At 33.4% G+C, this 23,532-nt stretch overlaps 3 protein-coding genes across 4 annotated transcripts; 1 reads left to right on the top strand and 2 right to left on the bottom strand.

The window, feature by feature from the left end:
• The first annotated feature begins 199 nt into the window (after window positions 1-199).
• LOC125060824 (TBC1 domain family member 31) lies at window positions 200-2,965 on the top strand. The gene has a single exon (XM_047665927.1). It carries the CDS (start codon window positions 317-319, stop codon window positions 2,726-2,728), a length of 2,412 nt encoding a protein of 803 aa, XP_047521883.1. The 5' UTR covers window positions 200-316; the 3' UTR covers window positions 2,729-2,965.
• On the bottom strand, window positions 2,745-14,104 carry LOC125060825. Of its 2 annotated transcripts, XM_047665928.1 has the most exons (10): window positions 13,969-14,104; window positions 13,463-13,594; window positions 12,955-13,080; window positions 11,882-12,048; window positions 11,167-11,275; window positions 10,194-10,276; window positions 9,714-9,770; window positions 4,518-4,692; window positions 3,637-3,862; window positions 2,745-2,946 (listed from the first exon to the last, which is right to left on the bottom strand). In XM_047665928.1, the coding sequence occupies exons 1-10, from the start codon at window positions 13,978-13,980 to the stop codon at window positions 2,792-2,794; spliced, it is 1,242 nt and encodes a 413-aa protein (XP_047521884.1). In that variant the 5' UTR covers window positions 13,981-14,104; the 3' UTR covers window positions 2,745-2,791. The 2 variants fall into 2 exon arrangements, with proteins under 2 accessions (XP_047521884.1, XP_047521885.1); XM_047665929.1 differs by lacking the exon at window positions 9,714-9,770.
• A 1,523-nt stretch (window positions 14,105-15,627) lies between these two features.
• On the bottom strand, window positions 15,628-23,344 carry LOC125060624 (26S proteasome regulatory subunit 7). Its single transcript, XM_047665582.1, has 10 exons — window positions 23,157-23,344; window positions 23,025-23,062; window positions 22,751-22,924; window positions 22,517-22,656; window positions 21,854-22,022; window positions 21,333-21,465; window positions 20,085-20,211; window positions 18,200-18,296; window positions 16,541-16,749; window positions 15,628-15,805 (listed from the first exon to the last, which is right to left on the bottom strand). Exons 1-10 carry the CDS (start codon window positions 23,227-23,229, stop codon window positions 15,661-15,663), a joined length of 1,305 nt encoding a protein of 434 aa, XP_047521538.1. The 5' UTR covers window positions 23,230-23,344; the 3' UTR covers window positions 15,628-15,660.
• Window positions 23,345-23,532: the final 188 nt, after the last annotated feature.

The raw sequence follows: 23,532 nt of genomic DNA on the forward strand, positions 1-23,532 counted from the left end.
ATCTATTTCGTGATCAGTTCGTTTTCCTAATAGGCGATGCAGGCTTAACATACGCCGCCGACATTTTCAGCGTACCAACGAGTTTTTTTATATATTAGACTGTGACACGAGAATTTTATATATAGATTTTACAAATCGATTCAAGATTACCGATAATAAACAACAATACACCAGAATATGTGTCTCTGTGGTAAAATTTAAATCACAGTGTTTATATTTTGATGTTTGTAATTTGTATTGAATCCGCTTCCGCCAAATTTAAAATATATTAACAATACTTATTTTAAATTCTATTTAATATTGATTCCAATAGGAAATGGACCAAAATCATGACGCAAACGACACTATAGAAAAGTACGATTTAAAAGTTAAGTCAAAGCCAAAATATGGTGTTATATTACAGCTGCACCACACTGTCCGCGGTCGTCGTATCAGATTTTCTTCAGCTTCATTCGATGATATTCACGAAAAATTAGCATGTGCGGATAATGTAGGAAATATATTTATATTAGATTTTGCTGATCTGAAGTTTTGGAAGTTAGCAAGTCAAGGACCGTGCACGGCACTACACTTTTATCCCAATAAGCTAGATACTTTAATAGTTGCCAACAAAAATTACGATATACATTTTATGGATATAGAAAGCGGTTCAATATCCTTCACATTGTCTGGACACAGTGCCCCTGTAAAACATATTTCCTATTCAAATAGTAAAATGAATAATCTTCTAACAGCAAGTGCTGCTGAAGCTATTTTATGGGAACTTACTAATTATACCAAATATTTTACATTGAATACTTATTCTGGTGCCCAAATTCAACAAATTATGTTTACACCAGCTGGTGATTATTTGGTATCCTGTTTTCAAAATGATACTGTTCAAATATGGAGACATGAAACTATGAAATCTTTAAAACAAATTATACCAAGTGAATTAAAACATATGAAAAGTATAGCGTTTACTATGAACGGTAGAGCAATGGCAATGGCAGGGCTCTCTCCAACCTTAATTTTGTTCAGCATGGATACATGGAAAGCTCTTGTGTCTATTGATTTAACAAAGTACAATATATCTGGAGTACAACTTGTTTCATTCATACCGCAAGTATTTGATGGTGGATCCAATAAAATACTGGGTGTCTTAAGCAGTGATTGCATACTTTATATGATCAATGTAGAGACATTGAAAGTTATACATAACATTCGCTGTGAATCATCTGGAATTAGAAATTTTATTGTAAGTCCCAGTGGAAAATATTTTCTATGCATTTTACAGTTAGGTGAAGTAAATGTTTATAACACATCATGTGTTTTGGACCTGGCTAAAGTTTCAAAAGATAAAATTATTGTACCTACACCAGCTCATATAAATCCTCCTTATAAGATTCAATCTAAAAATGATCTACATACAAAATTAGAAGTTGAAAAAAGGATGCGCACATGCATGGATAGTGTGAGACTGAGAAGAATACTAATGCAATATGGGGAGTATCCTGAAAAATTTAGATCAGTTATTTGGAGATCACTTCTAGTGACCCCTAGAAACAAAATAGCCTATTCAACCCTTGTTGACAAAGGAATTCATACAGCTTTTAAAGATATTGAGAAACAATTTACAATTCACAGTACAATCACTCTGAAAAGTTTGAAAAGACTGCTGTCATGTCTTGCTCATTGGTGTCCATTATTTGGGGTCTTAAAATTTCTTCCAGGTTTTGTTTTCCCATTTGTTAAAGTATTGCATAAGGATCCCTTATTGTTATTTGAGTGTGTTGCAACAGTTTTGATGAACCAATGTCAGCTGTGGTTTGAGTATGCGCCCTTCCCACCTCTTAGCATTTTGGCTATAATAGAGAATATTTTAGCAGAACATGACCAACAACTGTTAGATCATTATTGTGAACTCGGTATAACAAGTCAAATCTATGCTTTAAAAATCCTAGAAACTGCTTTTAGTGAAGTTCTCACATGTTCTGAATGGCTAATACTGTGGGATCACATTGTGAGCAATGAGCCATCATTTATTTTGATGGCTGTTGTGTCATATAACATTATTCAAAAGAACGCTATAAGACGACTGACTACATACAAGCAATTAGAAAACTTTTTTCACAAACAAAATCCTTTGGATAAAAAATCCTTTTTAAAAAAGACCTATTATTTACTAAACGAAACACCCGAGGATATTCATCCCAGACGATTTTTGAATTCTTTTGTATCTCTTGAAAAAGGCATAAGTTATCAACAATTTTCTGGCTATCCTAAAGCGACTATATGTCTAAAGCTTGCTAGAAAAGAAAGAAAAAAGAATAAAAGTGAACGATATACTTTAAAAGATCTAACAACAAAAAGTCAAGAGCGGGAAATAAGATGTCGTTTTAAAAATAATGAAAGCGATATTGATAGTAACACTGAATTAAGTAATGATGATAATTTTGGTACCGAAGAAAAGCTTTATAAAAGTACCAGGCGCGAAGCTTTCCAGAACAATGGAGATATCATTAAAAGAAGCGTGAAAGACGACTTGATAGAGAGCATTATGTGCCCAGCCACAGTTCAGCTAAAGAGAAGCAAAAAGGTTTTAAAATCAAATAAAAGAGAAGATATTTCAGAAAGAGCTGAATCTATATCTAAAAAAAATAAAAAAGCAAATCAGAATAATCAACTCGAAAAAGCGGTTGAAAAGTTACTCTTTGATGGCAGTAATACAGAAACATCTAGAACGTAATGAAAAACAAAAATAAATAATACAAAAATTTATTAACCATACATGAATTACACAGAAGAATATTTAAAGATTCTGATCTTTTGGTTTTCCGGAAGACGGTTTCGGTATTGTTGATTTAATGTGGCTGAACTTTTTATTAGATGCACTTAAATTTGGACTCATTAAATTCGATTTCGATGTACTTGGCGGTGGAAGTACTTTTTTTGGCTTGAATAAACCTAAAAAATACAAAAAATATTTTGTGTTTCAGTTAAATTATGATAATACAGTGGAATATCTATAACTTGTTATAATAATATGTGATAACTCGGCTTAAGGAGTTTTCGACTTAACAAAAACTTCGAGATACATATGATTTAATTGTTGTAATTTCGACTTACAGAGGCACGATTTCTATGTGTATTTTTCTATTTGTAGAGTCGAATTTGAATAACAATTCATCTTAAGTTTTGTATATATATTTTTACATAAACTGTTCTCTAAAAAATGTATGTATTCATTCATTGCACGTGTGCAAATCAAAAACAAAAGATATAAGAAATAAGAGCTATCTCTTGCTTCTTATATATTCTAAGCCCCGAATCCCAACAATCATTTTGGATTTTAATGCTATTATTTTGGGGAACTCCAAGTAAGACGTAATTATATTTTACTAACTACGACTTGCGGAGTCTTCGTTTTAAAATTCGAGTTGAGTTTAAATATGTATTATCAATACTTCGTTGGTAAATAACATTTTGTTCCGAGTTACAAAGTAGGTTAGCGGAAGGGCAATTTTTTTCGACTTAACTAAGTTCGAGTAAAAGAAGATTCCACTGTACTATCAACTCAAAACTAAAATAGAACTATAAATATCAAGGAACTGTTCGCTTTGAAGGACTAAGGAATGTGTAAAATAAACTACTTACTAGTCAATTTACTCTCTTTGGGTTTTTTATCTACTTTTGGTGTAATATCCTTTTTAAGCTTCAAAAGGCTAGGAGAGAGCCGGCGTAGACGAGACGTTTTCTCTTTTGTGGCGATTGTTGATGTGCTTGATTCACTTCTTTTTAGATTGTCTTTCTCATCACTTGGTGTTACTGATGCTGGTATATTGGAGCATGACAGGAAGTGGGTTTTTGGTGTATCTGCCACCTAGAAAGCCATATTTTTATAAATAAATAACGTGTGCCCAAATCGCTTTCCAGGTTTTCGTGTATTTTAGTCATATACTCTTTACAAAACTTCGTTTGGTCACAGATTTCCATGTATTACTTGTTTATTTTATTTCATTAGTAAATAGGTAATCAGTTGCGATTCTGTAACTCACTTTTCGAACTCTCACAGCGGCGGTCGCGCTCAAATCAGTCGTAAAGCAGTCATTTTACGATTTGGCATTCTGACTGACGACTGATTTGAGCGCGACCGCCGCTGTGAGTGTTCGAAAAGTCAGTTAGAGAATCGCAAGGCAGGTCTGTGCTTTTGACACATTACGTCTATTTTCGGCTCTAAGGCATGCCGGTTTCCTTACAATGTTTTCCTTCGTACAAGATAGCATCAATTGAACATAGAAAGAAAAATTAATTGCGTTACCGCTGTAATCTGAACGCAAGAAACGTAGGTCGCGGATCTAGCCACTGCAATAAAAATTTGCAGACCAAACAATATAAAATCACTCCATAGTTGAAGTAAAAACAATTGGCTCCTCAACCTTGTCTGTATAATGAGATACAAGGCATATTTTACTGAAAGGGATATTATAGAAACCTGAACAACCATTAGGATTTGTTATATGTGCTAATGTACTCACTTTAAAAACAGGTATCTTAGAAACATCTAATTCCTGGCACGACGAATCGTTTTTAGTTTTTCCACTCAATGTTTGGATAACATATTTAATATGTTTTTGGGTTTCTTCACAACAATTTGAAGCGTAGATAAGCTTCTCTAAAATATATTTCGATGTTTGAGGCTCTTGAATAGGGCTAAAAAACGCGAGAGAAATTTTTTATTAAGATTTAGTTAAAAATAGATTATTAGATAGAGATTGTTGCGGGTAGGCGCAAGTTGAATATCGAGTCCTCACAAAATAACCAATTAAAAATAGAAATAAGTGAGAATACACAATAAAAAGCAAATATTGAACTGAACCAGGAGAAGATATACCACAGGCAAACGTATCTGCCTCATTATTAGTGTAAAAAATATAAAAATATCACGTTTTAATTTGTGTTATCGTGGCTTCGATTTCGGTGACTTATCGTTTTGACTAAAACAATCAAAAGTGCGTGTAAAAACCAAGTGCAAGTGACTTATAACAAAGATCAGTCAGTTATTGTTGATATTACTACAAGAAGAAGAAAAACTATGACTTTGTATTTGTGATGATAAACGTGTGAACGTGACGACCTAATATTGCATTAGTCACTGTTTGTAAACGTCACTCAAGAAAGAAACTGTTCGAGTAATTCGTCCTCCTCGTCATACAGTGCCTCGGCGTCGCAGATAAGCTGTGTTCCTGAATCGAACATTTCTATCGGCCTGAGTTCAAACCTACACTCGGGATATTGAAAGATCAAATATTTTTAATTTTGGTTTTATATTTTTTACGAAGATATCTAATTTATTTCTAACAGATATAATATAAAAGGAAAAATAATTCTGTAAGGAATTAAATCGCCGCCGCCGCTCCCGAGCTCGAAGCGAATTGTAATTATTTTCGGACGAGTTAACGATAACAGATGTTTACTGGCTGACACCGAAACCGGAATCTAGTGTTGCCAACCCTTAACAAGTATTCCAACTAAATAATGGAAAAGGAGATGGATATTTTTTGGCACAGATTGAAGGAGGAGATGGCTGCGCAAACAAAGGCAATAACCGAAGCTGTCACTAGAAACGTGTCAGAGAATGTCAACGAGAAACTGACTGCTCTGGTGGAAGAAAACAAAAGCCTGAAGACTGAAGTAAAAATCTTACATGACAAAATTAAGTCCATGGAAGAATACAGGAAGGGAAACAACATAATCTTCTTTGGTATAAAAGAGGAACAGCGCATGGAGTCTCCAATCGAAGTCATAAAAAAAGTACTTGAAGAAAACATGAACCTTCATCTTAACTCGAATGAAATAAATAAAGCTTATCGACTAGGAGAAAAAAAAGGCAACAAACCGCCTCCTATCCTTGTAATGTTTACAACAAACTGGAGAAGAAACGAAGTACTTAGGAACAAAAAGAAATTAGATTCTGATATCTATATTAAGGAGGACCTTAGCAAGGAAACCTTGGAAAAGAGGAAACAACTTCTGCCTCAACTAAAGGAGGAACGAGCAATGGGAAAAATTTGTTACTTTTTCAAGGATAAAATAGTCGTGAAAGAACCGAAAGAGGACAAAAGAGATAAGAGAAAAAGAGACTCCACTAACTCCCCAAGCAAATCTCCAACTAACACACGTACTGCGGGCCCAAAGAAGATTAATAAAACTTGCATGCTAGATTACGTAGCACGTGGCAGATCACTGTCACTACCTTCACCTTCAGCATCAAAAAACGCTCAACAGACGCCGACAACAACAGGAGACCCAACCCAACAATAGAAAATCAAAACAAAAATAACAACAATATTTACATAACAAATAAACAAAATCAAACAAATAGACAAAATCAAACAAATAAACAAAATCAAACAAATAAACAAAACCAAACAAATAAACAAAATCAAACAAATAAACAAAATCAAACAAATAAACAAAATCAAACAAATAAACAAAATCAATCAAATAAACAAAATCAAACAAAAGAAGCATTCCCCAACCCGGCTGGTCCCCGTGGGGAATTAGACCACTCCCCCCCAAAAGAATACCAACAAAAGAACCAGATTTATATAGCAACCTTTAATGTACGCACACTGAGAACAGAAGATAGTCTGCTAGAATTGACAATGGCACTGGAGAGAATAAAGTGGAGTATAATAGGAATCAGTGAAGTTAGACGCATGGGCGATAAAATAGAAGACTATGGCGATTTTGTCCTATGTTCTAAGGGAGAGACACCAGGACAATATGGCGTCGGTTTCATGATACATAAAGAATTAGAAAACAATATCCTTGAATTTCAAGGGGTTTCAGAGCGTATAGCAGTCCTAAAAATCATGCTACCTTTATTTAAAAAGGAATGGACCATAGTACAAGTATACTCGCCTACAGAGCAATCTTCTGACAGCACCATTGAATCCTTCTATAAAAAACTAAACAACACTTTAACCGAATTAGGTTCAACAAATTTAATCCTGATGGGAGATTTTAATGCTCAAATAGGGACTAGGAAAGACGGCGGAGAAATCATAATGGGACCTCACTACCAAGGAAAAAGATCAAGAAATGGACAGAAACTAATAGATTTAGCTTTCGAACAACACTTAGTCATTTTAAATTCACTATACAAGAAAAAACAAAACAGAAGATGGACATGGTCATCCCCTGACGGGCGCTATAAAAATGAGATTGACTATATACTTACCAATCGTGCCAGATCATTCGAAGATTGTCAAGTCATTTCAAATTTAAATTTTAACACTAACCATCGAATGGTGCGAACCCAGCTTAAATCTACAACAATAAAATGTACTAGAAAATTCACTAACCACCAAAAAGAAACAACGAAAAATAAAGGACCACAACTAACAGCCAAACAACTGGAAGTAGAATTGAAGAACATAGAAGAAGATCTATCAGAGCTGAATACACTGAAAATCTACAGCAAATTCTCAGATATTCTTGGTAAATTTAGTACGAAAAAAGAAGTACATGGAAAAGGAAAAGATTTACTGTCGGAAAAGACAAAACGAATAATGGAAAAAAGGGAAAAAATTATACAAACTTCCCCTAAAACAGTAGAAGTTAGAAAAGTCATTGCTCAACTAAGCAAAGATCTAAGAATGAGTATGCGAAAGGACAGGAAATTATATAGACTACGAACTTTGGAAAACCTAATTGAAAAAACTGGAGGAACTAAAAAAGCCATAAAACTACTACAAGAAAAGGTGCAATGGATACCCAAATTCAAAGATTTATCTGGTAAAGACAAAACTAAAAGACCAGATATTATAAGTATTGCCACAGATTATTACAGAGAACTGTACTCAAAAAGATCAACAATTGAACACATTGAACTACTTGACTCAGATAAAGTACCATCCATTATGATACGCGAAGTCGAAAAAGCAATCAGCGCACTGAAGAGAGACAAAGCACAAGGTCCTGATAATATTTCAAATGAAGTGCTACTTGAAACAAAGCATATAATTACACCATTCCTGACTAAACTCTTCAATACTATCCTGGAAACGGAAAGTATTCCAAAACACTGGACTGTATCGTCTATTAAACTACTGCATAAAAAAGGTAACAGAGATGACATTGGCAATTATAGGCCCATAAGCCTAATGTCCAACTTATATAAAGTATTTTCAAAAATTATTTTAAGCCGTATCAGTAAAACTTTGGACGAAAATCAACCCAGGGAGCAGGCAGGCTTCAGAAACGACTACTCGACAGTGGATCACATGCACGTTGCTAGACAGATAGCTGAAAAGTGCAAAGAATATAACATCCAATTTTACTGTTGCTTTGTAGACTACTGCAAGGCATTTGATTCACTGGATCACTCAAAAATTTGGGAAGCTTTGCGAAAGCAGGGTGTGGAGCACAAATACATAAGGATAATTAAGAACATCTACACAGGTACCACAGCAAAGATCAAAATGGAAAAGGAAGGCTGCGACATAAATATCCTCAGAGGAGTAAGACAGGGCGACCCACTATCGCCCAAACTGTTTACAGCTGTTCTAGAGGAAATATTCCGAAAGTTAGATTGGACAGAATATGGCTTAAATATAAATGGCGAGAAACTGACCCATCTGAGATTCGCGGACGACATAGTGGTATTTGCAAATACGGCAGAAGAATTACAAAATATGCTCATAGAACTGAATACAGCTAGCAAAGAAGTTGGACTCTTAATGAACATCCAAAAAACTAAAGCAATGACCAATGGCAGGAATGACAGAGTAATAAAAATAGATGACAACACAATAGATTATGTATCAGAATATCTTTATTTAGGTCAACTGATATCCAACCATGATTCAACTACAAAGGAAATAGACAGAAGAATTGGAAATGCATGGAAGAGATATTGGTCCCTAAAAGAAGTTATGAAAAATAGTCAAACAAGCATGCACATCAAGAGAAAACTTTTCAACATATGCATCCTACCAATTCTTACATACGGCTGTCAAACATGGGCACTTACCAAAGCACAATGCGAAAGATTAAGTGTAACCCAGAGAGCCATGGAAAGAAGCATAATAAAGAAAAGAAGAATTGATAAAATTAGTAACAAAAAATTAAGAGATAAAACAGGGTTTGCTGACGTTGTGTATAAAACAAAATTACTAAAATGGAAATGGGCTGGACATACCATAAGAGGAGCAGAAAAATGGAGCAAAATCGTTACACTATGGCAACCAAGAGGCCATAAAAGAAACAAAGGTAGGCAATTTAAGAGGTGGGCCGATGAAATCGTGGAAATGGCAGGAAAATCTAAGACCTGGACGAGATTGGTTTACAATAAGAAAGAATGGAGGACAATGGGGGAGGCCTTTGCCCGTAGGCACACAGAATCAGTTATCATAGATTAAGGAAATAACAGTTATAATGTATATATTTTGTATTCTGATATAAGGCTAATAAATAAATAATAAAATAAATAAAAATAATATAATGCCTGCGTTGCTTTGTGCGTAAGAGTTCCTTGGTTCGATCTCGGCAAAACAAAACTCTTACGGCATAGTACTTATTTTTAGAGGCCGCTGTCACTCGTCTTGACTATGATCGAAACAGATGCAGAAATCGATATATTAAACAGTCCATTTGGACGTTACGGGACTTCAAACATAATCTATCAAATGTCAAAATCACGCCTTAAAGTACCTACTCCTAATTACCTTGATGTTTTATTCCGACCACGGAGACTATCCGGTGTAGATGACACGGAATACGTCCTAAGTAAAGGATTATATCTTTGATTTTATCGTTACACCAACAGTTTTACTGGCAACTGAGGCGCCTTAGCCCTTAGGCGCGAAACACACAGAAAAGACGTAGGTGAAGGCGCGGTGCCTGCGCCGCGCCTTGCCGCTTCAAAATGCGTCAATACAAAATGTACGTAAGCGGCACGTTGTTAATTATACTCAAGCGGCGTGGCACAGGCACGTCGTTTCGTCACCTGTTCCGCGTCGCTAGCAGTCGCAACTAGAGTGATGAGGAAAACATGCTATCACGATAAAGTCAGCCTGCGTAATGACTCTTTGAGCCGTCTCTTCGCCTCTTTGATATAATTTATGTCGCATCCGTGCCTTATCTGTTCCTTCCTCTCACCTTACGCCTTTTCTATATGTTTCGCGCCTTAAAGTACTCCTAATTACCTTGATGTTTTGTTCCAACCACAGAGACTATCCGGAGTAGATGACACGGAATACGTCCTTTGTCTTTCAAGGATCTTTGGTATCTAGGTAAAGGATTTAGTATTATCAATAAAAAATAAAATATAAATAAATATAGTCTAGCAGCTTCAATGGGTTAGTAAACAAATAAAATTATTTCTAAGCAATTTGGAATGTTTTAATTAGTGTGCTAAAAGTGAACTCTGTCGGTAAGAATTATACTTACCAAGCTGCCCAGATTTAAAGAGCAGCTTAGAGGTAACTAATCAAAACATGATGCATTCTAAAAAGACGACAGGCCCCTTGGCAGCCCGTTAATAATGCAACAATATTAACTAACTTTCGTAGTAGCTTTATCAATATTGAAAAAATACACATTAAAACCGATACGCTAAAACTATAGATTTAAACCTAGGTTTTTTATAGCCGATTCATTAACGATTATTACTAAATAGGTGATCAGTTTATAATATGTCATCAAATGTTGGTATTAAGGTCCCAACTTTTCCTTTGGAGTAGACTCTTGGGCCGTGGAGTTCACACACGTTCACAGGCGCTAGTTGAAGAGTTGGTGCCTGGTTGATACTATTGGTGTCGCTCGCTCATCGAATAAATATCGCAATACAGCGGGGAAATGCCACAGGAACGAACAAAAAACATTCTATTTATTTATTTTATCTATTATATATTATTAAGGGTCTTTCAGATTTGAAACTTAGGGAAAATTATAACTCCGGTAGGTCATAACCAAATAAGACTTTCGAGGCATTAGCGCTAATTCTCAATCTATATTCTAGAACATCAATCAAAGTTAAGTCTAGTTTCAAGAGCTCTTAATTCTGTTTGATGTTTGACGTCTGACAGCGCTCAAGACAAATACGCATGTCATGTCAAAAACTATAAAAGGGATTAAGACATAGGGAAAAGCCGCTGAACTACATGGTTCTGAACTTACCTGTCCCTTAAAAGATCTTGGTATGGGGAACGATGGTGACGAATCATCAACAGTTGTCAACGTGTCCAAAGAACGGTAACGTGTCGGTGTGTCTGCTTCTAATTTTAACCTGTAAGGAAATTATACATATACAGTGTAAACTCTATATAAGACACAAGGGACTGTGCAATGTGCATTTAAAAAAAAAATATTTCAGACTAGTGTTAGTAATTATATAAAAACAATTCGTTTTGAAGGCTTTTGCGTTGTCTGTTCTTTTTGTAATGCACCAGTAGTTCGGTTGTATATTTTTACTTATTTAATTCATATCCTGCGATATTGAAGCATCTTCGTGATAAAGCACATGCAAGCATGCGCAATTTGTAAAAAATACGGATTTCTTGGAACGTTCGGTACGTATGACGTGTAGTCGAGTTTATTTCTCGCTAGGACAATAAAACGACAAAACAACATACAGCTCCGCAATTTTAACTAATTTCGGCAGCATAAAAGGTACTTTTTATTATTTAATTGTTGTTGTTATTGAGGATGGGTGTAATGCGATGTAGAGTGTATCATTGTATGGAAGACAAGCTACACCAACCAAAGCCAATTGATTTTGACGCTTTAGGGAGTTCGTTAAACTTAAGTTTACACTGTATAAAATAAAATTCTCGCTATCAAATAGTTAATAAATTACATTAAATACGATAAAGGAGTAACGTTAGTAAATTACCTTATCTCAGGCGTACTTAGTTCCAACATACTAGCTGATCTATTGGCTCCTTTAGGTTTTTCATTGGTTATGTTCTCTTTGATGAATTTTACAATATTTTGCAATTCTTTTGATATTTGCTCCTGATGTGTTTTGGATAGATATCCTAGAAGGCCGCTTCCACTTTCCTGCAAATTCATTTTATCATTAAATAGCATTGTAAAATAGAGGAAAATACGGTCGTAAGATGATTATTAATATAATGATATTACTATCTAAGTTGGACGCCTATTTTCTAAATCTACCAACTTTCTACAATTTGTTTTTACCGTGACTAAAATTGTATACAAACGGATATAATAAATACCAATATAAAGAGAAAATATTAGTGAATGTGGATAGATGGATGTACGCAAAAACTGCTGAACGTAGGCACTTATACTCGTATAAGTTTTAATAAAATTTTGATTTGTATAAACATTAAACAACCTACATCGAAGTTGCTATTTGTTAAAAAAAATTAGTGAACTTGTTCTTCTGTAAGTGTTATGTCTACAAACTGTCCACGATTTCTTATGACTTATAATACAAGTAAGAACACCAAAAATTAAAGTAATTTACTTTAATTCTCTTTGATTATATCTATTCTATTCAGGGAGGGTAGGCAGAAAATCGGAGAAAACATTTTCTGGCGGTCGCGAGCCCGCTGTCGTTGAGAGTGTCTATGGGCGTCGGTTTAACTTAGCATCACGTCACCCTCCATTTGCCCGCTGTTCTATTAAAAAAAAAGAAAAGTAGATGTTAATATTCTGGAAGAAATGTGTTACTGATCCTCCAATCTAACATCTCTATCAAATTGATTGTGTTAGAAACCTTTACTGTACACATATCTACAGGATCGAGATATCGCAATGATAAACCAAAAATTTATAAATTGAAGCGGTCGTGTCGATAAAAGAGGGATTGTTGCCACTATTTATAATAATAAGCTCATTAGCGCGGGAAACCCGAGGGGAGAACAGTAGAACATAATGTAGATAAGAACTTTTATAAACCTTTTACATTTATTTAGAACAAGATTAATATTTTTTTACCGTATTATGTTGTTTCCCGCCTGTAACCCCCGATACCTCCCAAAAGCCGCTGTTGTTTTTATTCGCATCCGGCGGGCATGAACACCTCAACTCTGAACTTTCCATTATAACGTGGAGTCCAGAAGACTGGAAATTACATAAAAATTATGAAACTCGAGAACAATTGACCAAAAACTATTCAATTACCAAGTAAATGTTTCAGCATGTATTAATTTTCATTCTAACCACAACAAAATCTATAATCAAGGCCGGATTTAGAGGTATGGAGGCTTTGTGGAGGCCCCTGGCCCCAAATTATTTAACAAATAAAAAATAAAAAAAATTGTTGAGTTTTTCAATCAATAATTTATTGTGAAACTAAGTAGACTCTTTTGAGTTTTTAAAAACCATATAGAAATTTATCAAAAGACAAGTTGTTTAATAGTTTTTACTACTGTCTGAATTTAAAACATTTCTTTCTGAAATATTTATTGTGGGGGTTCTTCTTTAATGATAACAACATAGGTACCTGGCAAGTAATTACAACATTGCGCGTGGAACTATCTTGACTCATATTAACATCTCTAGTCTCCAATGATTTGACATTGAATCCCAAACACTGCAAAAGTGTGCATAGTTCCACTACATCCATAAAACTGTCCTATAATGTAATCAAACATATAAAAGCGTTATCAAGGATATATCTAAATTTCTGAGAATTAAATTAAGTATTACAATGGGATGTAGACAACTAATTAGCTAAGTATACCTATAATATTCAAATACCGAACAAATGTTATAAAGGATAAATTAATATCATACTTTACATAAGAAAAACTATTTTAATATTTTATCACGAAAGTACGTCTAATAATTCGTCTGCCTTTCATTTTAAGGTAGCTTTAACCTTTTAAAAATCACAAGCTATAAACAATTTCGTTTAAATTTATGGACAATTTTTTACAATGTATTATGATCATATTATCTTGTTTACTATGAATTTTCTAGAAATTAAAATGAATTTAAAATACATACCGTAAGAGACATTGTTTAACAATTAATAATCAACACTTTTTATATCACAACAAAGACGCACGAGTTACTAAAATGGCGACAACTTTAGTCGCAATTATTTGTTGTAATATTGCTGTACTACCCTCACTGTTTACTAAATAAATTCTATAGTTTTCAGTCGGTATCTGTGGATGGAATATTATTATGTTAGAAAGAGAACAGTATTTTATTTATTTATAGCCTTATATGAGAAATATAAAATATATACATTATAACTATTATTTTTCTTAATCTACGATAACTCATTCTGTGTGCCTACGGGCAAAGGCCTTCCCCATTGTCCTCCATTATTCCTTATTGTATACCAATCTCGTCCAGGTCTTAGTCTTTACAGCAATTTCCATGATTTCATCGGCCCACCTTTTAAAATGCCTACCTCTGTTTCTGTTATGGCCTCTTGGTTGCCATAGTGTTACAATTTTGCTCCATTTATCTTCAGAGTTCTTGCTTGCAGTAAGTATATTGTTATTCCAGGTCTATCAATTTGGATCCAGATTACACAGAAGAACTCGTCTTTTTGGAGTAAAACTGAGCTATGTCTAAGTAGGTACGCTTCATAAATTTTTGCCTATTTTTCAGAAGAAAAATCTATCAAGTATGAATGTTTATACTTAATCTATTCATCCCTTATACAGTATAATTAAGTTTATCAGTAGTCTTTTTATACTCCAATTTCTAAATTATTATATATTAAATTCTATGTGAGCAGTTTTGTCCTAGTGGATTCAGCGTGCGACTCATATCCCTGAGGTCGTAGGTTCGATCCCGGATCATACACCAATGGACTTTCTTTCTATGTGCGCACTACGCATTTAACGCTCGAACGGTGAAGAAAAACATCGTGAGGAAACCTGCTTGCCCTAGACCCACAAAGTCGACGGCGTACGTCAGGCACTGGAGGCTGTCCATCTACTTACATATTAGATTAACAAATGGTCATGAAACAGATACAGAAATCTGAGGCCCAGACATAAAAAGCCTTTTTTTTCCAAACGCGATATAATAGCAGAATTGCTGTATTGCATAATATACAATAGTATCAATAGGTAATTGTTGTATGGAAGAGTTCAGCGCTGGGTGGACGCATTTGAAACTAGCAGTTTAAATTTAATAAGTTTTCATATTTTATATTGAACTAACACAAATAACAAGAAGCTTCTGCTTTGGGTAGAAAATAAAAAACAGAAAAAAATAATTTATGACACATGTTGTATAGGGTTAATATTTGTTTTTGTTTTATTGTATTCATTCATTTTTTAAGTCTTTTTTTTATTATGGCTCTGGCACGATTTGTGCATTAGCCAGCGTCAAGTATAGGATTTTTATAATTCGTTCTTTTTTGCCTTAGAAATTCAACCGTGTCCTCCATGTACGGTTTTGGCACTCGCCCGGTACCGCACAACCCTCCCAAAGGCCGAGAACAAATTTAAATTAAAACTTGCCCTCGAACCCGGTACCCCTGACCTAGCTGCCACTTAATAAGACCGCTAGGCTATTTTAAGTTAGTGTAATTTGGTGTGGGTCTTCGGGCAGCAAGTATAAACCCCTTAAAAGTTTTTTGGTGTTTTTGTACTTTTCGTAAATTTATTGTTTTAACAAAAAATATAATAAAAGACACAATACATCGAAATGGTATATTTTATTTTAATAATATTAATTGTAGGTCATGTAGCGAGGTGTAGCCGAGAACTTGGCGTAACTCTTGATAACCTTATTGACAGCCTCGAGGAAGTCTTTCTCGGTCGCGACCTTACGACGAGCCCGAATCGCGAACATTCCAGCTTCAGTGCACACCGACCTATAAACATAATTTAGATTTATGTACCATAAAAATTAATAGACACAGATAGAGCGTCACGTGATACATCAATAACGTCAGAAGAATAATGTTGAAGTTATAGTCAACACCTAGTCTTTAGAAAGAGAACCGTAGTGGGAATTGAGGCCGCTTTTACGTCATTATAATTCGACAGTAATCCTTGATACAATGTACATATTAAAAATATATAATCTTTGTGAATAAATGAAATGAGGTAGCAATAGTCTGTAAGACTTTAGTTATCACAACAAATTTATTTTCATAAGAAAACAAATGAATGCTTTTGTTAAATGTAGTAAAAACTTAAGATGATGAATATCTAGACATTAGTTTTTTTTTCACGTTTAATATTTAAAAAAATATATATTTAGCCTTATTCTTCGTTTGTAGAAAAAACGACACTATCAATAGAAAAAAGGTATTTAATACTTTAAAAGTTTTATTATAACGCATTATCTAGTTCAATTTATTTAAATTTTACAAAACAATTATTTCTACATAATTAAAGAAATGGACATTTTTTATTTTAAAATGTTTACTATGCTAACTTCAGGTTGTCGGTTTTTAGTGACGGTGTGCGCGCATCGTAATAATTTACTCTCATCATTTTCCCCTAACGCGCCCAAAGAAGTATAACTTCAAAAACCAAAGTTGTCTTTAAGGTTACCTACATTAAAGTCTTAAAAGGCCAAAGAGTCATTTTATGCAACTCACCGAATCTCAGCACCCGTGGAGTTGGGACAGAGTCTCGCCAATAAATCGAATCGAATATCACGTTCAACGCTCATAGAACGTGCGTGGATTCGGAAGATGTGCGCTCTGCCTTCGAGATCTGGCAGACCAAACTCCACTTTACGATCTAAACGCCCGGGACGCATTAAAGCTGGATCTAGCGTATCTGGACGGTTCGTGGCCATTAACACCTGTAAAAATCATATATATATAATTACCGATTTTTTTTTGTGGTTTCGGTAAAGGTCACCCAAAGCGATTAACTGCCCAGACACACATGCAGGCATCATTTTTTAAATAAGTATTTTTTTACGATTTGGAATAATAAACTAAATATCGTCGCTGTAAAATGATAACCTCGTATGTCCAGAGAACAACAAAAATATTATTATGTGCTTTTTCCATAGTTTTGGATGGTAAAAAGGACTTATTTATGTTATTAACCAATCCCTTACATCATTAGATTATACCATTTAAATGACATAAGAGTCTAAGAATAAAAAATAAATACTTTTTTGACACAATATACGATATACCTATAATATTCACAATTCTACAACTAACCCCAATTTTTAAAAGCGTGTCAAAATGTCTTTATACGTCAAAACAAGGCCCCATTAGCTATTTATAGAATAAGTATTAAAAGCATTGATATACAAAAAACCCAAGATGCACACTCAACGTCAAAAAAACGTCCTCAAAAAACGCTCATTTCAAATAGTCTCGCGTCTAATAAGTGGAGTCGATGTTATTTATTTGTGTTTTTTTTTTATAAATAAATTTATGTACTTTTGAACTTTTTTGTGTGTCGTTTTTGACAAATATATTTACGCTATATAAAGTGTAGGTCAGGAGGTAGCCAATTTAACATTAATTTAACATTTTTTTTTTAATTTAAAGAAAACACTTTTTAACCGGATTAAAGTTATGTATTATTATAAATTTACAACTATTTAACATCCAACACCTTTTGTCTTCAGTCACCGTGACCACGCACGCTGTAAAGCACCCGAAAAGTCGGATAAATTTAAAATTATGTTAAATAGTTGTAAATAAAAAAGTCATATTCGACTCCACTCAATACCTTGTCCTACCGACCACGGTCGGTCGTAAAATTTTATTGCTTTAAGTACGTATACACTGCGTTGTAATAACAACTTTAAGCGATTCACGTAAGGTTGATTTTGCAATAATATATGCTTGTAACATATACTGTTATAGAAAGGGACAGAAATAGTGTTTCGAGACACTTTCGAGCGTTACTTTTATTCGAGACTGTGCATCTTGGGTTTTTTGTATATCAATGATTAAAAGTGACAATCGTTTCCCGCCAAATATAGCCCGTAACCTGGCTAAGCTTTTCGTGGTGACGGAATGTTTTTACATATACTTTTAGGAGGGAACAAGTATCGCGCATCAATAAGTCTTATTTGTATACAAGCAAATCCTTTAAGACAATTTTTGAACATTTTTTAAGGAAGGAAATTTCGAAATTGTCTGGACATGTATATGAATAAAATTTTGGTTTAATACGGCTTTCTTGCCATGTTTTTTTTTATACCACGCATATTAGAGACAAGAGTACTTTATTCACAATAGCGCAATAGATTTGATTATCAAAAAAAAGGGGGGGATACGTACTTTGATGTTACCACGTGGGTCAAATCCATCCAGCTGGTTGATCAGCTCCAACATAGTTCTCTGAACTTCGTTGTCACCACCGGCACCATCGTCAAACCTAATGATACAATTTACAATTCTATTAACCTGACAGACATTTATTGTATTATAGATGTATCAACATTCCGGATTACATAGTTTTACCGCGAATCGAACCTAAGCAGGGTTACTTAATGCTCCTTGATACGCAATGTCGACATCCTAAACTGGAACTTAAATAAAGAAAGCGTTGACGAAGAAATTAAAATATGTGAAAGCCCAACATACACTTCTCACTACGTGTATGTCGATGCCCCACAGTTCCCCGACAGTGTTTTAGCAACTATAAGTGTAGAGCGGATTATAGTGGAAAGTTTTATCAGATAGTTTTTAAAGGCACTAGAAAGTTAGCGTGAGCTTAGTGCTCACGCTAACTAGGCATTAAAAAAACGAACATTATAACTGTTTATTAGCTAAAATAGGCTAGATTACAGTAGAACTAAACTGTTTTTTTTTAAATAATGCATTAAAAATGTGGTGTTCAATTTGTCTTGGATAATTTTTTGCTATTACACTCCTTTACAAGTAGGTTCACTAAACGAAATACCATTAGAAATAGTCACGAGATAGATTTCTATAAAGGCTGTCAAAAACACTAGCATTTTATTTAAAGAATTAAAAAACTGGATATAGAAACCGAGAATTGGTAGATTTAGAAGGTTTATCTCTGACATATTAGGGGCCTTAATCAAGATGCCTTAACAGTAGTATATGTAGAAAGTCGAAAACTAAATTTGTATGGATATTTCGTGTCGAAAAGTTTTCATACAAATTACGTTTTCAACTTTCTACATACACTACGTAATGTTGTTAAGGCATCTTGACTAAGGCACCTGTTGTTTCTGTAGCGTGGAAGCAATAAGACTACCCATTGCCCTCCTTATTATGGAAGTGTTTTGTTATCCAATGAATAAATGTCTGCCCCACACAGGAAATATAATTAAAAACTGTACCACAACTAGTAGCCTCATTGGTAGTGGTACCAATAAAGTTGTTAGTTGTGTTTTATATCGGAGAGCTGTATCAGAACACCAGTTTAGCTTACACGGGGTACCCTTTCTTTACTCTCCTATCCAATACATTAAATTATCGTAATATAAAAATGTTTTTATTTGGTATTGGATTTTTTTTATCATTAATGATTATTTGAGTGAAACATTAATATTAATTTGATAATTAAATTATTAAAATATATTATGACGTCGATGTAGTGATAAAATAATATAAGAATTGACTATAATGTATGTTATGTCTATGTAATATTCCTTTTAAGACAAATTTGCATGCCAGTATGTGTGACAGAACATGCGACAGTATATAAATATGTATTTGCAAAATAGACAGTAATCAAAGTTAAGTAGTTTCAATGTAGTTACAATAGTTTTTGGGATATGGCTGTTTTTCAACATTTCTGTTCTAGGGAGCGTTCAAGTATTACGTAACGAATTTTGGGGGAGGGGGGTCCTTTTGTAAAACGTTACGATACGGGGCGGGAATAGAATTACGCGTTATTGTTAATACTATTTTCGACTATCCAGTACTTTACACCATATTAGTAAGTTTTAAGTACATATAAAGAATCACTAGGTGGTCACGAAACGTTTTACTGTACTTGGGTACAGTACTGTACAGAAAAACATTACGGCGCGTTAACATGGGGGGGGCGTCCAAAAATTGCGTGACGTAATACTTGAAGACTCTCCTAGTACACAAATATTTGAAGTTGGGATTAATTTTAGTACATGACTTTTATTTCGTAAATAATTTAGAGAAAAGCAATTCATCATCACCATCTGGGGTAACTTACCGAGCACCTCCAATAGCGTCAATTTCATCAAAGAAGATTAGGCAGGCTTTCTTGCTGCGAGCCATCTCAAACAACTCTCTCACCATACGGGCTCCTTCACCAACATATTTTTGAACCAATTCAGATCCTGTAAACATATTTTTATATAACATTGGTATTTGGTATACTTTAAATGCTTTTCGATTAAGTCATTGTTATATTAAATTCTAGTGATTTTTGATATCTATTTTATTAAATTTAATTTTATACTAAGAAATATAATGGATCATAGATTTTGAAGTAAAAAGTGTTATACTTATTTATAAGTTCAGAAACAAACAAATAAATACTTATTTTACAATACAACACAATTTAGTTATGAACATAAATATAGGCAAAACAGCAAAACTAAAACGAAAAATCTAAACCTTAATAAAATGTCATGATTTGCCACTTTTATAGGCTTCATATAATCCAATAATGATTTTAATTTTTTTTCAATTTGTTTTGCTGGGAACCGTTTTAATCTCCAAAGCAGTACAAGAAATAAAAATATATATAGGGCATAAGGTATAGTTAACATTTCTGATTTGAATTGTTACATATTGTGTAGCCTTGAGGGTAAACTTAAATCTTCAAGGTTGTTCAATATGATTTAATTTCGGAGAGCTGTATCAGAATACTGTCTAAGCTTATGTACAAGTATTCTTTCTTTACTCTCCATAATTTAATTATAAGAAATGTATATATTTAAATCTGTATCAACATGAATTTTGACAAAGTAATGGCCAACTGAAATATTTAAAAAAAAATAACATGACATACATATTACTACTATATGCAGCTTTTTATGTTTTAAAATTGAGTAATCTATTATAATATTATAAAGAGGAAAGATTTGTATGTATGTTTGTAACGAATTTGCTCAAAAAGTACTGGACCGATTTTAGCAATTCTTTCACCATTTGAATACTAAATTATCAGTAACACCGATTAATATAGGCAATTTTAATTGTAAGAAAAAAAAGGATTCCTGCTAAAACTACAAAATGTCTATGAAATACCTTTCATGCGCGTGCGGCGATGCGAAAACTATAACTACAAATGTTCCATTATACTATATACAGAGAACATATCAATATACAAAAATGTTAATTTAAAGATGGTACTTTTTGTTACTATGTTCTACTTTTTACATAGTAAAACCATTGTAACCATGTCAACAAACACAATCTCATGTGTATAAGTAGTGTGGTATAAAAAACATACCAATAACTCTAATAAAGCAAGCATCAGTTCGGTTAGCTACAGCCCGAGCACATAGTGTCTTTCCTGTACCAGGTGGACCGAATAGCAGTACACCCTTGGGTGGCTCAATACCAAGCTTAACAAACTTCTCTGGCTAAAAAAGAAAATAAAAATATAATTAACCAGGACCTTTTGTTAATATTTAAAAAAAAAATAACCGTAGGATGCTTAGAATATAGCATTATTGTAACTCAAGAGATTTTTAAAAGAGTGTGATACATTTTTACTCATTTGTTTTTATCTTAACCAAATATATCATCAAATTTTAAGTTAATTCCTTTTTTACTTTATATTGAAAACTTTAGGTTTAATTTAGTTGCCAATCAATAATTTGAAAAATACCATTGTAACTAACCATTTATTATTATTTTTTATCTCTTTGGTGAACAAAATTATGTCTATTTGTACGGAAGTATACTCTTTTGAGTAAGTGAGAACATCTGTTGACCTACATAAAAAAACTGAATAAAGCAAAAACTTACGTGTAAAAGTGGAGTTTCAACTACTTCTCTAAGTTTCTCAATTTGTTCCTTACAACCTCCAACATCACTGTATGTGACATCTGGCTTTTCTTCAACCTGCATCATGGTGACTGTCGGGTCTATTTTTGGTGGCAGAGGTATATGAATCTGATATTTATTGCGATCCACACTAAAGATGAAATATTCATTTACATTAGAATACAATGGTCATTATTTGATTATTGGCCTTTTGTTATAATCAAAATATATAGTTTTAATGGGTATTTATATTATATTAATGGGTATTTTTATATATAATTATTGTTTATATTGTCAGTTGTCATTGTATATCTTACTCTGGACTATAGAGAATAGTGTGTACTGTTGTTCATAAAATAACTCAAACACCATATCTTAAGTGGTAAGCTGAAAGTATGAACTATCATTTAGGAGCATGAATGTTAAACTGCGTACTAATGCAGTTGAACTTTTTCTGGACTCCATACTGTACTAAAGTCTGAAAAGGGACATCAGAATTCCTATTGTCCAGCAGAGCAATAATATACGTAAAAATCTAAACAACTGCATTTATTGCTTGTCACTCAAATCACTACAAAAATAATAATTTAAGAAAAATGAAAGCTAAGAAATTTTGTATATTATATTCACAAAAATTCTACTTACCCAACACGCATTCCTTCTTCAATATCTGTAGGAGCTACAGAATCAGCCAGATCAACTACAAACTTTGCAAACTGCTTTACATTAATTATGTATTTAGGATCATTGGAGTCTGCATTAATAATCTTTGTGCATCTTGCTACCTACAATTACAAAAAATGATCTTAGATAAAGTTGAAATAAATACTATATTGACAATGTTAATAAAAACATATACTTTATTTCTTAAAACCCTACCTGCAATGGTTGCTCATTTTGTAAAGTTTGTTTATCTGCAGCCAAATCCCAAAGAGCTGGTGGTGCCAATCCTGTATCTGACTCCTTTATACCAGTAAGTTCATTGACCCTTTTCATTACTGTTTGAATACCGTCTTCTACTTCTTTGATAATTTTTGTGTACTGACCTTGTCCCTAAACAAAAAGGTAGGTTATGGTTTAACCCTGTGACTAAACAGCTATTGTAAACTTAGAATCCAAGCACGATCTTAGGATATTAATTGTTCTTACTTACATAGGACTTTAATAATGCGATATCCCCTTCATCGAGCGCTGAAAGAAAATTAGTTAGATTAATATACGATATTATATAGTTTTAGTAGTAAATTTATTGAAAAAGAAGTCTACCATCGTAATAAAAACTTACATTTTATCTCCTTTTCTGGTTCTTCTTTGTCATCTTTGATCTTTCGCATATCATCACCTAAATGGTCCGGCATTTTGGTTCTGCTAAATATTTCTTATTTATATTTATGAACTATTGTTTAATCTTTTGTGAAATTCATTCACACTCAAACCTACATAAAAATACTCGGGTCTCAGTAATTCAGAATTCTGAAACAAGTGTCAAATTATTTACAAGTCACTGCAAGCATAGACTATAAATCACCAACTTTATATTGATACCAATTTTTATACAACCTATATATTTCAGCTTATAATTATAACTAACTACTTTATACAAATGTACATTTTAATTCCCGAGAAAATATAACAGAATCTGTAATATCCTCAAATAATTT

The sequence above is a fragment of the Pieris napi genome, chromosome 22, assembly GCF_905475465.1.
Source record: "Pieris napi chromosome 22, ilPieNapi1.2, whole genome shotgun sequence".
Classification (NCBI taxonomy): Eukaryota; Metazoa; Arthropoda; class Insecta; order Lepidoptera; family Pieridae; genus Pieris; species Pieris napi.

Coding starts and splice junctions, on each gene's coding strand:
- LOC125060824 (XM_047665927.1), top strand. CDS start 317: ATGGACCAAAATCATGACGCAAACGACACTATAGAAAAGTACGATTTA.
- LOC125060825 (XM_047665928.1), bottom strand. Junction 13,081..13,462: donor ATGTTGTAATTACTTGCCAG/GTACCTATGTTG, acceptor TGTAATTTCCAG/TCTTCTGGACTCCACGTTAT. Junction 4,693..9,713: donor GGTCGGAATAAAACATCAAG/GTAATTAGGAGT, acceptor CGCGTTTTTTAG/CCCTATTCAAGAGCCTCAAA.
- LOC125060624 (XM_047665582.1), bottom strand. CDS start 23,229: ATGCCGGACCATTTAGGTGATGATATGCGAAAGATCAAAGATGACAAA. Junction 22,023..22,516: donor GAAGAAGGAATGCGTGTTGG/GTAAGTAGAATT, acceptor TTTCATCTTTAG/TGTGGATCGCAATAAATATC. Junction 20,212..21,332: donor TTGCTTTATTAGAGTTATTG/GTATGTTTTTTA, acceptor ATATGTTTACAG/GATCTGAATTGGTTCAAAAA.